An 18848-nucleotide genomic window follows, 5' to 3' on the forward strand; every position below is an offset into this window, starting at 1 on the left:
ACGTTGAAGGGAAAGGACTTTAAAGGCAATCCTCACACCAGACAAGAACTCCAAGCTGCTCTGACACGTCACATTCGGAGCATCATTCCCGATGTTCTGCACAGCGTCTTCAGGAACATGCAGAAACGTGTACAACTGTTTCAAGTCAAATGGATCGCTTCCAACTTCTCTTATAACTTCCATGACATTAATACTGCAAGCTATAAACTGCATAGTTACTTATTGAACACGCTATAGATGATGCCCTGTCCTGTTCCAGAAAAGTTGTTCCCACATTGCAGCTAACGAGTGAAAAGGCTCAGAGCACAAAAAAGGAGGGTATGACTGATCCCATTGCAACTTCTGAGGTGTGAAACAAGTAACAGTCGTTTGTTTAAGATCGCTGTACATGTCCTTCTTCTCCTTCCAATTTAGCGTCGAAAACCGACGCAGTGTCTTCTGCTCCGTCCCTAGCACCATCCGGATCAGAGCCGTTGTGAGCCGCGTAGTCTACCTCAAGCCATAAGCCATATTCTCACATAAAAATTGCCTCATTTCTTAGGTAATTAACAGAATGATAATATTTTAGTAAAGATAGTTCTCATGTGATAAATAAAAAATAAAGGTTGAACATATGCTTTCTTCATCAGAGGTAGTTAATCTACTTCGGATACCCATCGCTTATAGATAAACAACCGCCAACACGTTGAGATTAAGACTTCTTAAAATGCCTCAGGCAGGTTGGTACGATCTCAATGTATCACTACATTGTTTTCCACTGTGATTGACTTCTCTTAACTGCACCCACAGGCGTATTCTTAATTTATATTAATGGTCACTTAAGGTAGAAAGAGGATGTGCCGACCCCTTTGCAACTTCCGTAGCGTGATGGTTGATGTAAAGATCATCTACTGTTTACAATAGATGGATCAAGGGGCGGCGATTTACCACAACTGTCAGACCAACCAAAGTCTTGCTGTGAGTGTGGGTCGTGAATCCTACCAGGATAACTCAGTATGTAAGAGCTTTGGCCAAAAAAGGCAAGTTCTGCGTTAAAGTCTCAGTCCAGAACGTACTTTCATTCGGTGTGGTTTTTTAGATTGATGGACATACTGAACAATAATATGATTGAAATTCCAACATGAGCTGTCGAATGCCTTCGTTTGTCTGCTATCGTAAAGCAGACGTGCTGTGTGTGTTTCATCAAGCGGATAAAATGGAACAGTCTGCCGTAGTAAAATCTGTTGTTTGGGCGCGTTATCTCGAATTGAAATTGATGAAGATTACAAGGGACCTGCTCCTTCCTTTTCAGCTGTTAATAAATGATTGGCGATATTCAAATGTCACCGTAGATCAGTCGAAGCCGATTCTCGTCCGAAAAATTCAACTACAGACCAAAATATCGAGGAAAAGCACTTTGGACTAGTGGAAGACCATTGATTAACGACGTGAACGACAGATCTAAGTGTAAGTGTATCAGAAGTTGGTGCACGGTTACTTTGTCTAAAAACAAACGGCATTTGTTGGGTGTTGACGAAAAGCAAGAAGAGGATAGTAGGTTCTTAAGAATGTGTGGAGCTACACCTGAAAATAATCCAGTTGAGTTTGTGCGTTACTACTGTGGACAAAACGTGGACTCAGTACTTCATGCTTCAACGGCAAACGAAGCAGTGGGCGAAGGCCGTTGGCCTTCCGCAAGAAAATAGGCAAACTCTAATTAATTTATCTACTGGAATGTTCACGCCCATAGTTTCTGGGATGGGAAAGCGATTCTTCTTATTTATTCATCTACAAAGAGTGAGGCGATATTCAGTTTATGCTGTGCAAGCTTTCTAAATCACGTCAAGGAAAGGACAACGCAAGTAGTTTATGTGACTCTCATCAGAAAAATGGGCGTTCTGTTAAGGATTTCGAATGCGAATAATTGGAAACTCCACATTCACTTACTCCACTTACTCTTACTTCCAAAGAAATCTGTGACTCGGAAATGTTTTTAATCCAATGAAGAAGTTACGGCAGGCATAGATGGATGCATTTTTCACCTAACAAGTATTAATGAGAAGAGGACACAATATTTTAAAATAATTTAGAAACGCTAGTGTGTGATTTTATATATATTGCTTGCACACTACAAAAAATGCTGCAGTATGTTAAGGAAAGTTATCAAAATAATCAAAGTATGCACATCCTGACAGAAATAAATAACACAGATAATAAGGTTGAAGCTGTATCGGATATTGTCAAATGGGAGACAGAACAGCCAGTCAGTGTATAAGATACCACAAAAATTCAACTAAATGGCAATGTTTTGACTGATTATTCACAAGCTACAAGTACTTTTAACAATCACTTATGAATGTAGTAGCAAAAATACAATTAGATGATAAAGCAAGAAAATCTATTAAAAATGTTATTCCACAAAACCTTAAGCAACTAGAAGCAGTACCAGCATCCTTCACTGAAATTAATAAAATCCTAAAAATTATTCTAAAAAGCAAAACTTCATGTGATGTTGATGGGATTTTGAAACAGGATTCTGAAAAGATGTTCCAGCTTAATAAGTAATGTGCTTGTTGATATACACAATACATCAGTGGCACAGGGAATTTTTCCAGACTATTTAAAATATTTAATTGTTAAACTTCTTCATAAGGGAGGTGGTAAGACAGGCAGTTATCATCAAATTTTCATAATGACATTTTTTTAATATACACGAAAGAGTAATGTACTGAAGAGTAGTCTCACCATTAAGTGGAAACAATTTCCACCGAGAGCCACCTATCTGCAGTCCCTGTCCATTGACTCCTGTTAGCTACTCTGAGATTCCCACAGTAGGTCAGACGCAATAGTGCACCCACGTTGAAGATGGCTAGGCGAATCAGTTATGTGACTAGTTGGGCAATCCATCAGCCTTCTTCAATGCGGGTGCATAATTACGTCCGATATCCTGTGGGAATCTTAGAATAGTGAACAGGAATGTGGACTGGCCGTGAGGCATGTCGACAGTTTCAGCGCAGTTATGATAACGCTGTGTCCCGGGTGGTGCAGTGGTTAACGGATCTGCCTTGTAAGCGGAATCCCGGTCTGGTACACATTTTCAGACGTCGCCGATGATTCTGTGTAATGTCTCACTGCAGATGACAGCAGCTATCCCCTTCCATCTGCATTTAATGTTTCACATCTGCGGATTCAGCATCGTGTCTGTTCTTTTGGACATGCTCGAGAGAACAAACACTTGATATTCATATAAAGGGAACGATTTCCTTAGTATATCATAGCATGGATTCCAGAAGGGATTCTCGACTGAGAATGCTATTTATACATTCACTCATAAAATAGTGCAAGCCTTAAATAACAAAAAACCGCCAACTGATATTTTTGTGATCTTTTCAAGGCATTTTATCGATGAAAACGTGAACTGGAAGAAGCTTATTACTGAGCTTCTCCAATAACTAAGCTTATTTATCTCCAATAACTAAGCTAACTAACTTTTGCTAACCTTGATAACAATTTAATCAACCACCTGACATATTTCCACTCAGTGGCGTCCTATGTTCTGGGGCAACATCACGAATATGTGATAAAAAATGGGGGTTCCTATTTAAAAAACGGAGCTGGTATCCGTTTGACCTATGGCAGCGTCATCTAGCGGGCCAACCGTAGCGCCATCTGGTTTCCTCCTTCAAGGTAGACGAGTTTCGTTCTTTGTAGTTTTTTCGTTTGATGCTTATTTCGTGAGAATTTGGCCCGGTCACTATCAATGGACCATCCTGTATACATACTCTGTAAACTGTAAACAAAGTAATGACAGCATAAAAGCGAGTAGTAAGAATAATACCATATGGTATTCACTCAAAGATGTCATTCAGGTACCTCTTCAAGGAAATAGGGATTTTAACTGTGCTGTCATGACATATTCGCTAATGACATTTGTCATAAATATTCCATCACAGTTTTAAAAGAAGAGTGATGTCCATATCTACAAAACTACATAGAAATCTGATCTCCATTATCCGCTATTAAAGCTGTCAGTGGCTCAGAAAGGAGTTCAATACGCAGAAATAAAAATCTTCGATCATTTGTCCAATAATATAAAACATCTGCCAGGTAGCAAAGCAAGCTTTAAATCTAACTTAAAAACATTTCTCCTGGAGGACTCCTTCTATTCTATTGATCAATTTCTACTTATCAATTAGTAGCCAATAAACCAACTAATGGTTCAATAACGTTTACACTAGCCATATACAGGGTGGCCCATTGATAGTGACCAGGCCAAATATCGCAAGAAATAAGCGTCAAACGAAAAAAACTACAAAGAACGAAAAAAGTGGTCCAACTAAAACATTCATATTTCTTTACGCACTACACGAATATGTGATAAAAAATGGGGGTTCCTATTTAAAAAACGGAGTTGATATCCGTTTGACCTATGGCAGCGCCATCTAGCGGGCCAACCGTAGCGCCATCTGGTTTCCTCCTTCAAGGTAGTCGAGTTTCGTTCTTTGTAGTTTTTTCGTTTGATGCTTATTTCGTGAGAATTTGGCCCGGTCACTATCAATGGACCATCCTGTATACATACTCTGTAAACTGACTCGTTCCATATGATTTCAATAGAATCGCTCAAACGATCTATGAAGCAAATAACTAACTAACTAATCTTTCAGTGCCAGTCTGACAAAATGTCTACTTCTCGGTGTACTTCATAAACATGTGACCATTCAATAAAAATTAATAACTGCATCTCTTACAGTATTATAATTTTATAACATTATTTGTTAGTCAGAGAGTGTGAAAATTGACGTTGTTTTCATACTGTCGTGCGGAATTATATGCGTACCTTTGCAGAGCTCACACTTATCTCGCGGTTGACGCGACATTTATTTCTGTGATCGGACGCCATCTGCCACATCATCATCGTAAACGGACTAATCGATGAGTCTGCAAATAATATAACTGTTTTGCATGTCTAGCTGTTTGTGAACTGCATTTCTGAGGCAGAGATGGACAACAACCCAGCACTCGTATAATTGGGCATGAGAAATGAATGATAAGCAATACAGAGAAACTGGTATATTGGATCAGTGGTCGTTCGTCAGGCACGCGGATTAGGTTTGTCTGAAGGTGTATGTGATATAACAAAAAAAATATTTCAGGTTTACACGCCTCATTGGATATAACTTATTTCTACCTCGACAAAGACTGACTACCCATCAGATATCTATTTAAGAGGTTGGTCCCAGAGCTATAGTGAAAAAAATTGAGGCCTAATGTTTCAGTTTTTGCCGGAAGACCAATGATATTACTAGCTACAAGGCTTACGTGCTTGCTACAACATCCCTACCATAGTTCTTAACTGCTTCGGTTATGAAAAAACTGAGAAATATTTGCTAAAAATAAACCATTGAATAATATGTATTGTTCTGTTCGTGCCTCTATGAACATGACAATTACATAATTTTTTCATAATGCGGGACCACAGTCATAATATATTTCTTTAAAGTCAGTACCACCATTAGACTGTTGTTTATTAGCAGTGTTACATTTACACTTACACGATCATGATTTCGGCTTCAAAGTGTCAATATCAAGTGTTTAAGTGTTATACAGCGCCTAAGATGGCATACTCTCATATTTAAAATACACTATTAGACACATTGAGAGTATGCCATCTTAGGCACTGTATAACACTTAAAACACTTGATAATGGCACTTTGAAGCCAAAATCATGATCGTGTAAGTGCTAATGTAACACTGCAAATAAACAACAGTCTAATGGCGGTACTGACTTTAAATAAATGTCAGTTACAAAATAGAATCAACACCCTTCCTGATGTTTTGCAGGAATGAACACACAAACTAGTTTGTAAGCCATTCGAGTACATCTGTCTATTCCATGCTGCATCACATCTTATATCTTTTAGATTATCCGACCTGAATTTTAAGGACAATTACTAACGATCAAATATCGCTTTTAACTGTGGATTCAACTATGAGCTGATAATACTGTGTACAACAAAAAAATACGTTAAATTTGCACCTTCTGACTACTGTTTAGTAAAAACCAACAAGCAGCGTGAAAGAGTTACCCCCCACATAAACACCACATTTTTGAGAGACTTGAAAAAAGTCAATATCCAGTTATAAGCATTATTTTATAATCAAAAGTAAAAACAGAAATGATCCGAAGAGATTTGTTAAAAAAGACAAAATTAGACACTACTGTAAGTAATCAATTAAGCTATCTAAATGTAAGATAAACCAGAGCCTAAAAAAAGCTCACCTTCTCTTGGTGATGTGCAATCTCCATGCAGCCAATTTTGCAGATAGGTATATGATAATAATGATCATATTTTTAAAGGGACATAAGTTCATGGTTATTAGTCCCTCGATCCTCATATGACGTTCAAGGTCGGAGTGTATTTTGGATTTTCAGTAGTATGAATGATATCGTATACTACATTGGATGCAAAAAAGATTAACTAGGCTGACAAACTTCAGCCGTGATTGAAGTAAAACCAAGATCATTCTATATAAAGTTAAAATTAAGAGGTAATATATGTAGATTGTGTATAATATGTCCAAGGAAAAATACAGAAGATAGTTTATTGTTTAGGCCGGGTTCAGGAACAGAACATAGAGGGAGGCAGGCGCTAATCCGGCAACGAACGACAAAACACTGAGTGCAGACTAAGTCTTTCCCACAAAAAAAGAGTTGTAGCTGTTTTATGCATACTACTTTGTATTAATTTTTCTGAAAACCTGTTTTTTCTGATTTCGGCATCACAATCTTTCAAACTAAAACAAATAGGAAGTAGTGTATCGGACATGTTACAGTAAGTGTGATTTGGAGGTTCATATACAGACAATTAACTATCCAGGTTACACAGAAGAGAAATAAGTCAGTTTTTATGTCATTATTCCAAAAATGACCGTAGACGAAAGCAAAAAAAATCTATAGCAGACTTTCTCTCTCTCTCTCTCTCTCTCTCTCTCTCTCTCTCTCTCTCTCTTTGTTAAAGAGCACTTCTCTATAATAATTTTTACACTGCAGGAATAGGGAAATGAGATTGTTACACCCTCCCCATATTACTACGTAATTTTTCTTGGTGTGTTGATTTTTTTTGCGAACACTTTCTCCAAAAATAAAAGAAGTTATCACAGAGAAAATTTGGCAAAGATGCTTACATACAGCGAACCGTTACTGTTATGTTTGCAAAACTCATGTTTCTGACGAAAGTACCGACCATCATCGCTGCTTTTCAGAGGCATTCTACGTCCATAAAATCTACCAAAGAATGTTGCCCTTAACTCCTACTAAACTCAGGCACACATGGAACAGTTGAGGGCTAAGGATAATTTTCGAAATCATTTGAAGCTGTACTTTATTTTCAAAGAAGTGAGACCATGACAAGGTTGCATATAGGTGCCAAAATTACCTAGGTGACTGAGAACGAGAAGCATTTTGTGTTTTACAGGAGTCAAAGTACTCAAACCAACATCATTTTACAAGCAAAATCATCAGAAAAATTGAAAGCACTGTTGTTACAAGAGATGAATGAGAGCAAAGACGAGACGGAACAGAGCCAACGTCAACAGTTAAATTTCGTACTATCTACGAAGTTCTCCAATATATTATGATCGTCCAACGTATGAACACATGTTGTGAATCCTGCGACAGTCGTATGTTTAAGATCGATGTACATGTACCTGTTCTTCTTCCAGTTTGGCGTCGAAAACCGAAGCAGCATCTCCTGCTCCGTCCCCAGCACCATTCGGATCAGACATGATGTTCAGCTTTCAGTCGCGTAAACAAACTTATGACAGTTCCGGGAAGCGATACTGAGCATGTGGTATACCTTGCGGAGTTCTCATGTAAAAATTGCCTCGTTTTTTAGATAATTAACACAATGTTGACATTTTAGTGAAGCCAGTTCTCGTCTGCTAAATAAAAAATAAAGATCATATGCATGCTTTCATCTGAGATGGTTAATTATCTGTGGACAGCCATCGCCTATAGATAAACAACGGCCAGTACATTGAGATTAAAACTTCAGATTCCTGAAGTAAGTTCGTATGATTTCAATGTTATCTCTTTGTTGTTTCTCATTGTGATTGTACATGACTTCTCTCAGTTGCACAGCAGTTACTATCCTGACGTCACTTATAAGCCAGAAATAAAATCAAGTTCTAAACATTTTAGGCAGACGGTTTATGTTTAATACTAGGAGTACACATTTTAGATGATTTCTTCAGATACTGTAGTCTCTTTTGAACATAATGTGTGACTATACGAAATAAATCCTCAACATTCCTAGGGTAAAACAGTTATTTACTGACAGGGACGTTGATGTTATTGGAGTTGCATCTGTCATACTGACAGCTCGTGTGTCCCTATAAGACGATATAAGACCCTGTAGCATAGTGACAGTGTCATTGTAGTCGAGTCTGTGGGGAACACTGCGGTAAGTATTTTTCAAAGATTTTTTCTCCTTTTTTCAAAATGTATTATTATGTATCCGTGGCTGGGAAACACAGATGTTACCATGGATGTAAACATCGACCCTGAAATCGGGCGATGTTGACACGAGTTATCTGTCGGTTGGTGCGACTGAATCAGTTTTTTTTTTTTTTTTTTTTTTGTTAAGCGTACATTGTCCAGTACATGTAAATATTATTAGAATTAAATATAACCGAAGGAAGGACTTCTTTCTTTAGATACAGTGTGTTCGTGAAACAATTTTTCAATATGCAACATAAATAAATTAGGGACCTAGGTGTGATAACAAATTTACATACAATGAAAGGATTTGGTGAATATAACGTGGGTCCAGTTCTATGATTAATAAGGACAAAACAGAAACAGTATCACACGCCGTAAGAAACCAGCAGAAATATTTTCCTCGTCTCGTCAGTATATGTAATTATCAGGCAAATAAATGAAAGGGTCAGATGGTCGTCGCAGTTTGCAAATATTAAAATTGTATGGGTGTACTTTCTGTATTAGTGTTTCCTTTTTCAATTCAACAATATCAAATATACAAGTTGAACGGAAGACACTTCAACAGAAAAATTCCGAAATTAAGGAGTATTATTTTGACTCACAAATTTTGCTAAATTAGATGGCAAGTGATATTTATTTTTGGCTGTACATTATCGTCAGTAACATTCTGTTTACACAACATAAGCCTGTAGATTCACTTAGTCTGCATGCGGTTTCCATGTGCTGTTGATAATCTATACAATCTCTCATCTCTTGTTTGTACCTGAGTTGGAAATGTTATTGGTCATGTCATAGCTTAGAATCCTATACAGGTAAAGCTGTGAAACAGATTTCTTTACATTCTAAGTGGCGAACTGGAAGTTCATTATTAACACAGCGACTAGTAGTTTCGGAATAACAATTGTACATTGGAAGCATTTTCTCACAGCTGCAGAGTCATATGTCTTCATCAGATATTATTCGCCTGCCTACGAAAGATGGTGAACATTCACGCATTTCCTTCAGGAGCCTGCTTCTGCCAGCGACCTTCGATTGCAGCCCGCTGCAAGTCTGCGGGGCGGGTCTCCTGCTGGTCTTTCTGCTGTTCTTGCAGCCAGAAGCTGCTGGCTGCGCGCCGGCCTGCCAGATATTCCGCCGCCCAGTAGCCGCAAACGGCCGCCGCCAGGAGCGCTGCCATCACCACCAGCTTGACGCGCATGCACAGCAGTGGGCTGCACGCGTAGCCGTACAGGAAGCCCACGGTCTCCCACAAGCGCACGTTGCTGTAGGCCGCCTTCTCGCGGCCACGAAACAGAATGCCACACACAGCTGCAATTAACACACCCGTCATTAATTACACTTCATCCGGGGCTTCAGAACACTAGAGTTACAAGAGACTCAGCAAAATACCTATACTAGTATCTCAGTTTTTTGACCTATAGTTCCCACCGCGCCACTGAAACACTGTGGGACAGCAGTGCGAACTTGCTATGTAGGGTCGCTGCAAATCCTTCGCGGTACTGGAATTGTGTTTTAAAAGAATCTGTCGAAATCAGACTAGCAGATAATATCATTAATCGTGATAATGGATACCCGCTAAGTAAAACGTGGTATCCTGTTTTATCAAATATGAAGAAACAACGGCATCTGAATCGTGCGGCTATGATTAATCATTTGTAACGACGTCTCGTTTTCAACAGTATTCACCACCAGAAGCGCTGCAACTCTTTTTGCGCCAGGGGGCAGCAGGAATGATTGAGCGCGTGCGCACTGTATCTAGCGCATGCGCTGTTGTACTTACGATGCATATAAAGGTGCAGTCAGTTGCGAGTGGAATCCCTCTACCAAACACATCCACCCTCACCGCCCTACGCTTCCTCCACAGGCCGTCCTTCTTCTGCGTGAATCCCGCAGGCTCTACCGCTCCTTCCTCCGCACCCGTGACCCGGATACTCTCACCTGCCATCGGCAATTACATCGACACATCCGGAACCTCCTTACAGCAAAGAGACGCCGGGACTGGCGCCAGACATGCACACGCCTCAACTCCACCCTCTCTGTCAACTCCTCCAAGTACTGGTCAGCCTTCCACCTCCTTACTGGCAGCCATCCCTCCCTGTGTTACCCCATCCTCCATGATGATCGACCTGTTCCTGACAACCTCAGTAAGGCTAACCATTTTGCTTCCCACCTATCCGAGGTCTTCTCCGTTCCTGACAATCTCCATTTTGATTACTCCCTCTTCCCCACCGTCCTTGACCGCACTGACACCTCTGTGCCCCCGCTCGCTCCTAGCATCCAGTACTTGGATCGGTTACCCCCCCTCAGACATCAACACTCCCATCACCACATAAGACATCACACTCGTCCTCTGCTCCAAACGCAACACCGCCCCTGGTCATGATGGCGTCACCTACCGTCACCTCAAGGAATCCCCCCATCCTTCCTGTCTGTCCTTGCTACCCTGTACAATGTCCTCATCTCCACTGGATTTTACCCTGACCTGTGGAAGACTTCCCGTGTCCTGCTGTTCCCTAAACCTAACAAACCCCCCTCTGATACCTCTTCCTATCATCCCATCTGCCTCACCTCCATGTTCAGTAAGGTCTTCGAGGCCATCCTCTCTTACCGTATTCACCACCACCTTAACCAGCACCACCTCCTGCCCCTTACCCAATGTGGCTTCCGGCCTTCCTTCTCCGCCGACGACCAGCTCCTTAACCTTACCAATCTTCTTTCCGCCCAGATTAAGTCCTGTCGCTCTGCTATCTTCGTTTCCCTTGATCTCCAGAACGCCTATGACCATGTCTGCCATCCCAGGCTCCTCTTCAAACTCCAGACCTATGATCTCCCCATCAACTTCGTCCATCTCGTTGCGTCCTTCCTCTCCCATCGTCCGTCCTATGTGACTATCCACAATTCCAACTCCTGTACTTTCTATCCCTCCGCCAGCGTGCCACAAGGTTCTGTCCTTTCCCCTCTCCTCTATCTCCTGTACACTGCTGATATGCCCAAACCTCCCCCACCTGTCCATCTTCTCCAGTTTGCTGATGACACCGCCTTCCTAGCCCTTTATCCTACCCTTCAACGGTCTCAACGTACCCTCCAAACCCACCTTGACCAAATCACCACTTGGTGCAACCAGTGGTTCCTCCGTATCAATCCCTCCAAGACCCAGGCGATCATCATAGGCTGCACCACTCGCTCCTTCCTCCTCCATAATTTCTACCTTACCATTTATGGCCATCCTATCCACCTCACTCCTACCCTCAAATACCTTGGCCTCACACTCGACCGCCACCTCACCTGGACTCCCCATCTCCTTACCATCCAAAACAAAGCTCACAACTGCCTCCGCCTCCTGAAACTCCTGTCTGGCTGGACGTGGGGTCTGCATCCTTCCACCATACTTCACACCTACAAATCCTTGATACGCCGAATCCTCTGTTATACCAGCGTAGCTTGGATTTCCGCCCGTCCCCGGTTCTATAAAGCCCTCCAAATCCTCGAACGCCATGGGCTCCGCCTCGCCTTCCGCATCCGTCTTCCGTCCCCCATGCACATCCTCTACGACCTCATCCCCTTCCCCCACCTTCTCCTTTTCCTTGAACACATTCGCACACTATATATGGTCCGCTGCCTTGATCTCCCTCACCCCCTGGTGGCTCCCTTCCTCTCCACTCAACCAGTTGCCGCACCTTTACCGTTGTGTCCCACCCTCTCTCCATCTCCACACCCTCAATCTCCTTTCCCAATGCAACTTCCACCGTCTACCCCTCCCGGATGATGAGCTTCGCCCTGACATCAACCTTTCCTACCGACTCTAACCCCATCATCCTGCCTCCTCTTCAGGGCTTCCTCTCCTCCCCCTCTCTCCTCCTGAGCGGCTTCCCCCTCCTACTCCCCCTCCCTCTCTTGTGCTACACGCTGACACCCCTACTCTCTTCATCCCACCGCTTCCCATGCTGCTCCTTGCTCTCTGCAGGTCCCACCTAGCAGTTTTATTCTTCGTCGTGTGTGCTACAAGTGGGTTTTAAGTGTGTTGTTCTGGAGTGTTTTTAATACTGTGGCCGACTCTTAACCTGTGAATCTCCATTCAGTGTCCTCTCTGTGTTTTAAGAATCGCCGACTGTGTTTTTTAACTTTCTGGTGACCTTTTTAAATGTCCCCCATGAACGTCTCTATGTCAGTCTATTTTTACCTCCATTTTCTCCCTTTACTCTGTTTTCTGTTCCCCTTTTTTATCGCCTTATTTATGTAACATTTTATTCTTATTTTAGTTGCCATGTCACTCGGCTGAAGAGTGGCGGATTGTGCTACTGACAGCCCTCCCCTGCCCATATGGGGCAGGGGAATGAAATCACAATAAAGAAAAAGAAAAAACGAATGGAATCAGTTATCGGCGAGAGCAGCGCAGCTTTTCTCACCTGTTGATGACGGCCACTGAAATATTGTGCTCAGATGACAGTTTTAGCCGGCTGGAAACCCAACAAGAATGTGATAAACTACAGACCTCTGCTAAAAATTCTTGGCCTTTGAGCTGGATGAAAGCAAATCCCGCCTTTTCTGTATTTTAGGGCCATCAGTATAAATGATTTTAGCTACTCGGTATCCTGCTTGCACGAGTAGGGTAGGGCACTGCATCCACGTAGCAGAGCACAGTGAGCGGCGGCCATTCGATCACTACCAATGCAGTTCGGTCTAGCTCGCTTTCACTCAGGCGAGCACTCACCGATTGCGACTGAACTGGCTTGTGACCCTCTCCATGATGCTAAGGGTATATCGTGGTTTGCTACGTCACTAGGCAGAACTTCGTCGCTTAGGTGCTTCAGTATGAGTACTATATGGCTTTGCATTCCGTGCACACAGAGAACGCTAGTTAGCCTGCTGAGTGGTGCAGAAAGTCGCCCACGCTCCGTTAGCTCTGCAGTCATCTCACAAGATTTTACGGAAACTATTCTGTATAAGAATTGGATCTTTGCGTTTTGTCGGCTTTGTAGTCAGCTTCATGGTGAAGTGACCATTACATCGTTAAAGGTCATAATTATTGCGATATCCTGCATTTAAGTAAGACACTGCACGGAATTTGAAAGGTTTGCAATGAAAATTAGGGGTGGCTATGATTTTGCGTTTGGTACGTATTAATGTATATGTTCCTGTGTATGAAATTTACCTAACATAAAGGATTTTTCTTTAGACATGGTAGGAGGTAACTATCTATTTCCAATCACGAGAAAATGAATTTTATGTAGCGTACTCAGTTACAAAGCGCGCACCAGCAATAAAACCAGACTAATTTATTTATAACATCCTTCATGTCTCGTTAATGGTTTGAGATTTTGACAAATGACAGCATGCAAAGATGAGAGTATTTTGCCAATTGTATAATAGGCGGAACTTCATTAACTGCCTGTAACATGTATGTTTAATGGTTTTGTAAGGTGGTGCAATATTGCACAAGACCTTCAGGCTCACACAACATACTGCATTGTTAGGCACCATTGAATTAAAGTGCTGTGTGACATCAGTGACACTATGCTGTGGCAGGAATTGCAGACAGTTATTAAAGCTGTCATCCCCAAAAATTTACTTGAAGTGTTGATTACTGAAGTAAAGTCCCTTTCCCACATGCTCAATTAATAATATTCAGAATCTCAACGAGCCAACAGGTTCATGACCTGCTGCTGTCAACAGTTGTGAAAGGGACATCATCTGTAGAAGACGCCAGGTACGAGACCTCTATAGATCCTCCTGGCACATCACACACATCCATGCCCGAGGCAGGATTCGAACCTGCGACCGTAGCGGTCACGCGGTTCCAGACGGAAGTGGCTAGAACCGCACGGCCACACCGGCCGGCCTCACTTTGGACAGAGCAACTTTAACTGCTAGAGTGAGGACTTAATGATAACTGAATTTTTTACAAAAAGCAGGAAATGTTGTCCAAGAATCAATAAATAATTTGTAAATAGATTTACCTTGGTTTCTTCATTAGTTTTTCCAAAAACTCGTAAAAATCGGTAATCTTATAGGCTGACTAAGGGGAATGACCTCTAATAAACCACTATGTCAGCTTTGTGACGCAGCTGCATCTGCACAGGCATGTTAGTGAGGTGATATTGTGTAAACGTCTCTGTGTTTTGACAAAAGAAGCAAATTTTAACGCGGTAACAAGAAAAATATAGGTTACTGATGATGTTTCTCTGAAGAAAGTAGGTAAGAAGAACGAGTCATTTAAATCTCTTCTTTTGTTGCAATTTCAGTGGAATTGTGCAACCCACTGGGTTTTTAATAATGGACAGCTGGTATTAAACCGAAGACTTTTCGAAGTACATTTCAATGATTTGAGAAATACGACAAAAATGACAACAAATGCGGATCTTGTCAGTCGTACCTAGCCACCAGCAAGGTTCAACCACCTGATGATGTTGGACAGTTGGTCCAAGGAAATATTGTGAAATTTGCACAACGTCATCCGGCGGCACACCCGTGAAGACTACATATATACAACGTATCCGCCGGGAGAGCCTGAAGAGTCACAAATAGCACATGGTTATTTTGATCCTGTAAGTGATGGACTGAACTTACTCAGCTTCTAGTTTTCCAAATATATTGGTAATCTGTTTTCCCCTTGAGGAGCAGTCGATAAGGTTCTGCAAGTCATGTGAGTCATTACAGTTTCAGAACTACAAATATACTGCCTCAAGAACAATTGCTATTCCAGAGCCGAAAAGGATACTCGTTCTATTGGTAAAAAAAGAAGACTTTTGGTCAGGTGAATACAGGGTTATAAATACAAAATCAAACAGGGGTAATGCAGGAGTAGCTTTAATAATGAATATGAAAATAGGAGTGCGGGTAAGCTACTACAAACAGCGTAGTGAGCGCATTATTGTGGCCAAGATAGACACCATGCCCACGCCTACTACATTAGTACAAGTTTATATGCCAACTAGCTCTGCAGATGATGAAGAAATTGATGAAATGTATGATGAGCTAAAAGAAATTATTCAGGTTGTGAAGAGAGACGAAAATTTAATAGTCATGGGTGACTGGAATTCGACAGTGCGAAAAGGAAGAGAAGGAAACGTAGTAGGTGAATATGGATTGGGGTTAAGAAATGAAAGAGGAAGTCGCCTGGTAGAATTTTGCACAGAGCATAACTTAACCATTCTTGGTTCAAGAATCATGAAAGAAGGTTGTATACGTGGAAGAACCCTGGAGATACTAGAAAGTTTCAGATAGATTATATAATGGTAAGACAGAGATTTAGGAACCAGGTTTTAAATTGTAAGACATTTCCAGGGGCAGATGTGGACTTTGACCACAATCTATTGGTTACGAACTGTGGATTAAAACTGAAGAAACTGCAAAAAGGTGGGAATTTAAGGGGATGGGACCTGGATAAACTGAAAGACCCAGAGGTTGTGCAGAGTTTCAGGGAGAGCATAAGCGAACAATTGACAGGAATGGGGGAAAGAAATACAGTAGAAGAAGAACGGGTAGCTTTGAGGGATGAAATAGTGAAGGCAGCAGAGTATCAAGTAGGTAAAAAGACGAGGGCTAGTAGAAATCCATGGGTAACATAAGAGATACTGAAATTAATTAATGAAAGGAGAAAATATAAAAATGCAGTAAATGAAGTAGACAAAAAGGAATAAAAACTTAAAAATGAGATCGACAGGAAGTGCAAAATGGCTAAGCACGGGTGGCTAGAGGACAAATGTAAGGATATAGAGGCTTATCTCACGAGGAGTAAGATAGATACTGCCTACAGGAAAATTAAAGAGACCTTTGGAGAAAAGAGAACCACTTGCATGAATATCAGGAGCACAGATGGAAACCCATTTCTAAGAAAAAAAGGGAAAGCAGAAAGGTGGAAGGAGTATATAGAGAGTCTATACAGGGGCGATGTTCTTGAGGACAATATTATAGAAATGGAAGAGGATGTAGATGAAGATGAAAAGGGAGATAAGATACTGCGTGAAGAGTTCGACAGAGCACTGAAAGACCTGAATCGAAACAAGGCCCCAGTAGTAGACAACATTCCATAAGAACTACTGATAGCCTTGGGAGAGCCAGTCCTGACAAAACTCTACCACCTGGTGAGTAAGATGAATGAGACAGGCGAAATTCCCTCAGACTTCAAGAAGAATATAATAATTCCAATCCCAAAGAAAGCAGGTGTTGACAGATGTGAAAATTACCGAACTATCAGTTTAATAAGTCACAGCTGTAAAATACTAACGCGAATTCTTTACAGACGAAAGGAAAAACTGGTAGAAGCCGACCTCGGGGTATATCAGTTTGGCTTCCGTAGAAATGTTGGAACACGTGAGGCTATACTGACCATACGACTTATCTTAGAAGAAAGATTAAGGAAAGGCAAACCTACGTTTCTAGCATTTGTAACTTAGAGAAAGCTTTTGACAATGTTGACTCTAATACTCTCTTTCAAATTCTGAAGGTAGCACGGGTAAAATACAGGGAGCGAAAGGCTATTTACAATTTGTACAGAAACCAGATGGCAGTTATAAGAGTCGAGGGACATGAAAGGGAAGCAGTGGTTGGGAAGGGAGTGAGACAGGGTTGTAGCCTCTCCCCGATGCTATTCAATCTGTATATTGAGCAAGCAGTAAAGGAAACAAAAGAAAAGTTCGGAGTAGGTATTAAAATCCATCGAGGAGAAATAAAAACTTTGAGGTTTGCTGATGACATTGTAATTCTGTCAGAGACAGCAAAGGACTTGGAAGAGCAGTTGAACGGAATGGACAGTGTCTTGAAAGGAGGGTATAAGATGAACATCAACAAAAGCAAAACGGGATAATGGAATGTAGTCGAATTAAGTCGGGTGATGCTGAGGGAATTAGATTAGGAAATGAGACACTTAAAATAGTAAAGGAGTTTTGCTATTTGGGGAGCAAAATAACTGATGATGGTCGAAGTAAAGAGGATATAAAATGTATACTGGCAGTGGAAAGGAACGCGTTTCTGAAGAAGAAAAATTTGTTAACATCGAGTATAGATGAAAGTGTCAGGAAGTCGTTTCTGAAAGTATTTGTATGGAGTGTAGCCATGTATGGAAGTGAAACATGGACGATAAATAGTTTAGACAAGAAGAGAATAGAAGCTTTCGAAATGTAGATCATATAACTAATGAGGTGGTTTTGAATAGAATTGGGGAGAAGAGGAGTTTGTGGCACAACTTGACCAGAAGAAGGGATCGGTTGGTAGGACATGTTCTGTGGCATGAAGGGATCACTAATTTAGTAGTGGAGGGCAGCGTTGAGGGTAAAAATCTAAAGGGAGACCAAGAGATGAATACACTAAGTAGATTCATAAGGATGTCGGTTGCAGTAGGTATTGGGAGATGAAGAAGCTTGCACAAGATAGAGTAGCATGGAGAGCTGCATCAAACCAGTTTCAGGACTGAAGACCGCAACAACAAAAATTTCTTTTATGAGCCGCTGGAACTGCTGAACGAGAGAAAATAAATCATATCTTTAATTAATCAAAAAATATTTGAGGAGAAACAGTTCATGAATTGACTTTCGATGGGGATATGAATAAAACTGTCTACTGTGTTTCAGTACCAGCTGTACTTTATTAAAAAGACAGTGGGTTAGAGGATTCTACGCACCTGCGACAGAAGGACCGATTTAAATACCCCAGACTTCTTACCCTTTTCTTCAGAGAAACATCATCAGTAGCGAATTCTGACAAAAGCCTACATATTTTTCTTGCCATATTAAAATTTTCATCTTTGCCAAAACTCCCTGGAGTTTACACAATGTAACCTGTGCAGATTCAATTAAAACAAAAAGCTGAAACTGTGTTTTATTAAGCGATGAACTCAGGAAAAGTCAGGAGAATAGCTTATGAGAAAGCACATCATCAGTGTAGTATTTTACCCGTCTTCAGAAACTGTAGTCGTAGATAATGAAATAATAAGCAAGCAGTTGCATAAAAGAAATTTAGCTTCTTTACCGGCTTCGGGCACTTAGTGCCCTTCTTCAGAAGGCTGTGGAGGAGAATACACCACAAATAAGCACAAGTCAGATAACAATATTAAAATTAGGGACGAAAACTTTAAAAATATTTTAAAAATTAAAAGGTAAAAAATGTTACATACTTATGCCTATCGCTTTATTTGCTAGTATCAGTAATAAAGTGCAAAACAAATGTATGCAGGAGCAACAAATAATACAATACTGAAACCATTAATACAATAAGAGCTCTTAGAAGCATGCGAGTAGTTCACAGTGTCTGCATAAAAGTGGTACAAAGAAGCGGAACGAAAAGTGGATACATGACGCAGCAACACGAGCCAGTCAGCCAATGGCATGCATATGATGACATTGGTTTCACAGTGGGGATGGAAGTACGATAA

General features: G+C 41.1%; 2 protein-coding genes across 2 annotated transcripts in view; both read right to left on the reverse strand.

Annotated features, from left to right (window-relative positions):
- Nucleotides 1–7764, reverse strand: part of LOC126170627 (coiled-coil domain-containing protein 13-like) — an 84364-nt gene extending 76600 nt beyond the window's left edge. The window contains exon 1 of the mRNA XM_049920745.1: nt 7687–7764. Within this exon, the coding sequence (XP_049776702.1) occupies nt 7687–7764 (78 nt within the window). The remainder of the gene's footprint in view (nt 1–7686) is intronic.
- A 948-nt stretch (nt 7765–8712) lies between these two features.
- Nucleotides 8713–18848, reverse strand: part of LOC126160067 (UNC93-like protein) — a 97083-nt gene continuing 86947 nt past the window's right edge. Inside the window, exon 6 of the mRNA XM_049916885.1 lies at nt 8713–9787. Coding sequence (XP_049772842.1) covers nt 9468–9787 — 320 coding nt within the window. The 3' untranslated portion in view covers nt 8713–9467. The remainder of the gene's footprint in view (nt 9788–18848) is intronic.

Source organism: Schistocerca cancellata, chromosome 1, assembly GCF_023864275.1.
Source record: "Schistocerca cancellata isolate TAMUIC-IGC-003103 chromosome 1, iqSchCanc2.1, whole genome shotgun sequence".
Lineage (NCBI taxonomy): Eukaryota > Metazoa > Arthropoda > Insecta > Orthoptera > Acrididae > Schistocerca > Schistocerca cancellata.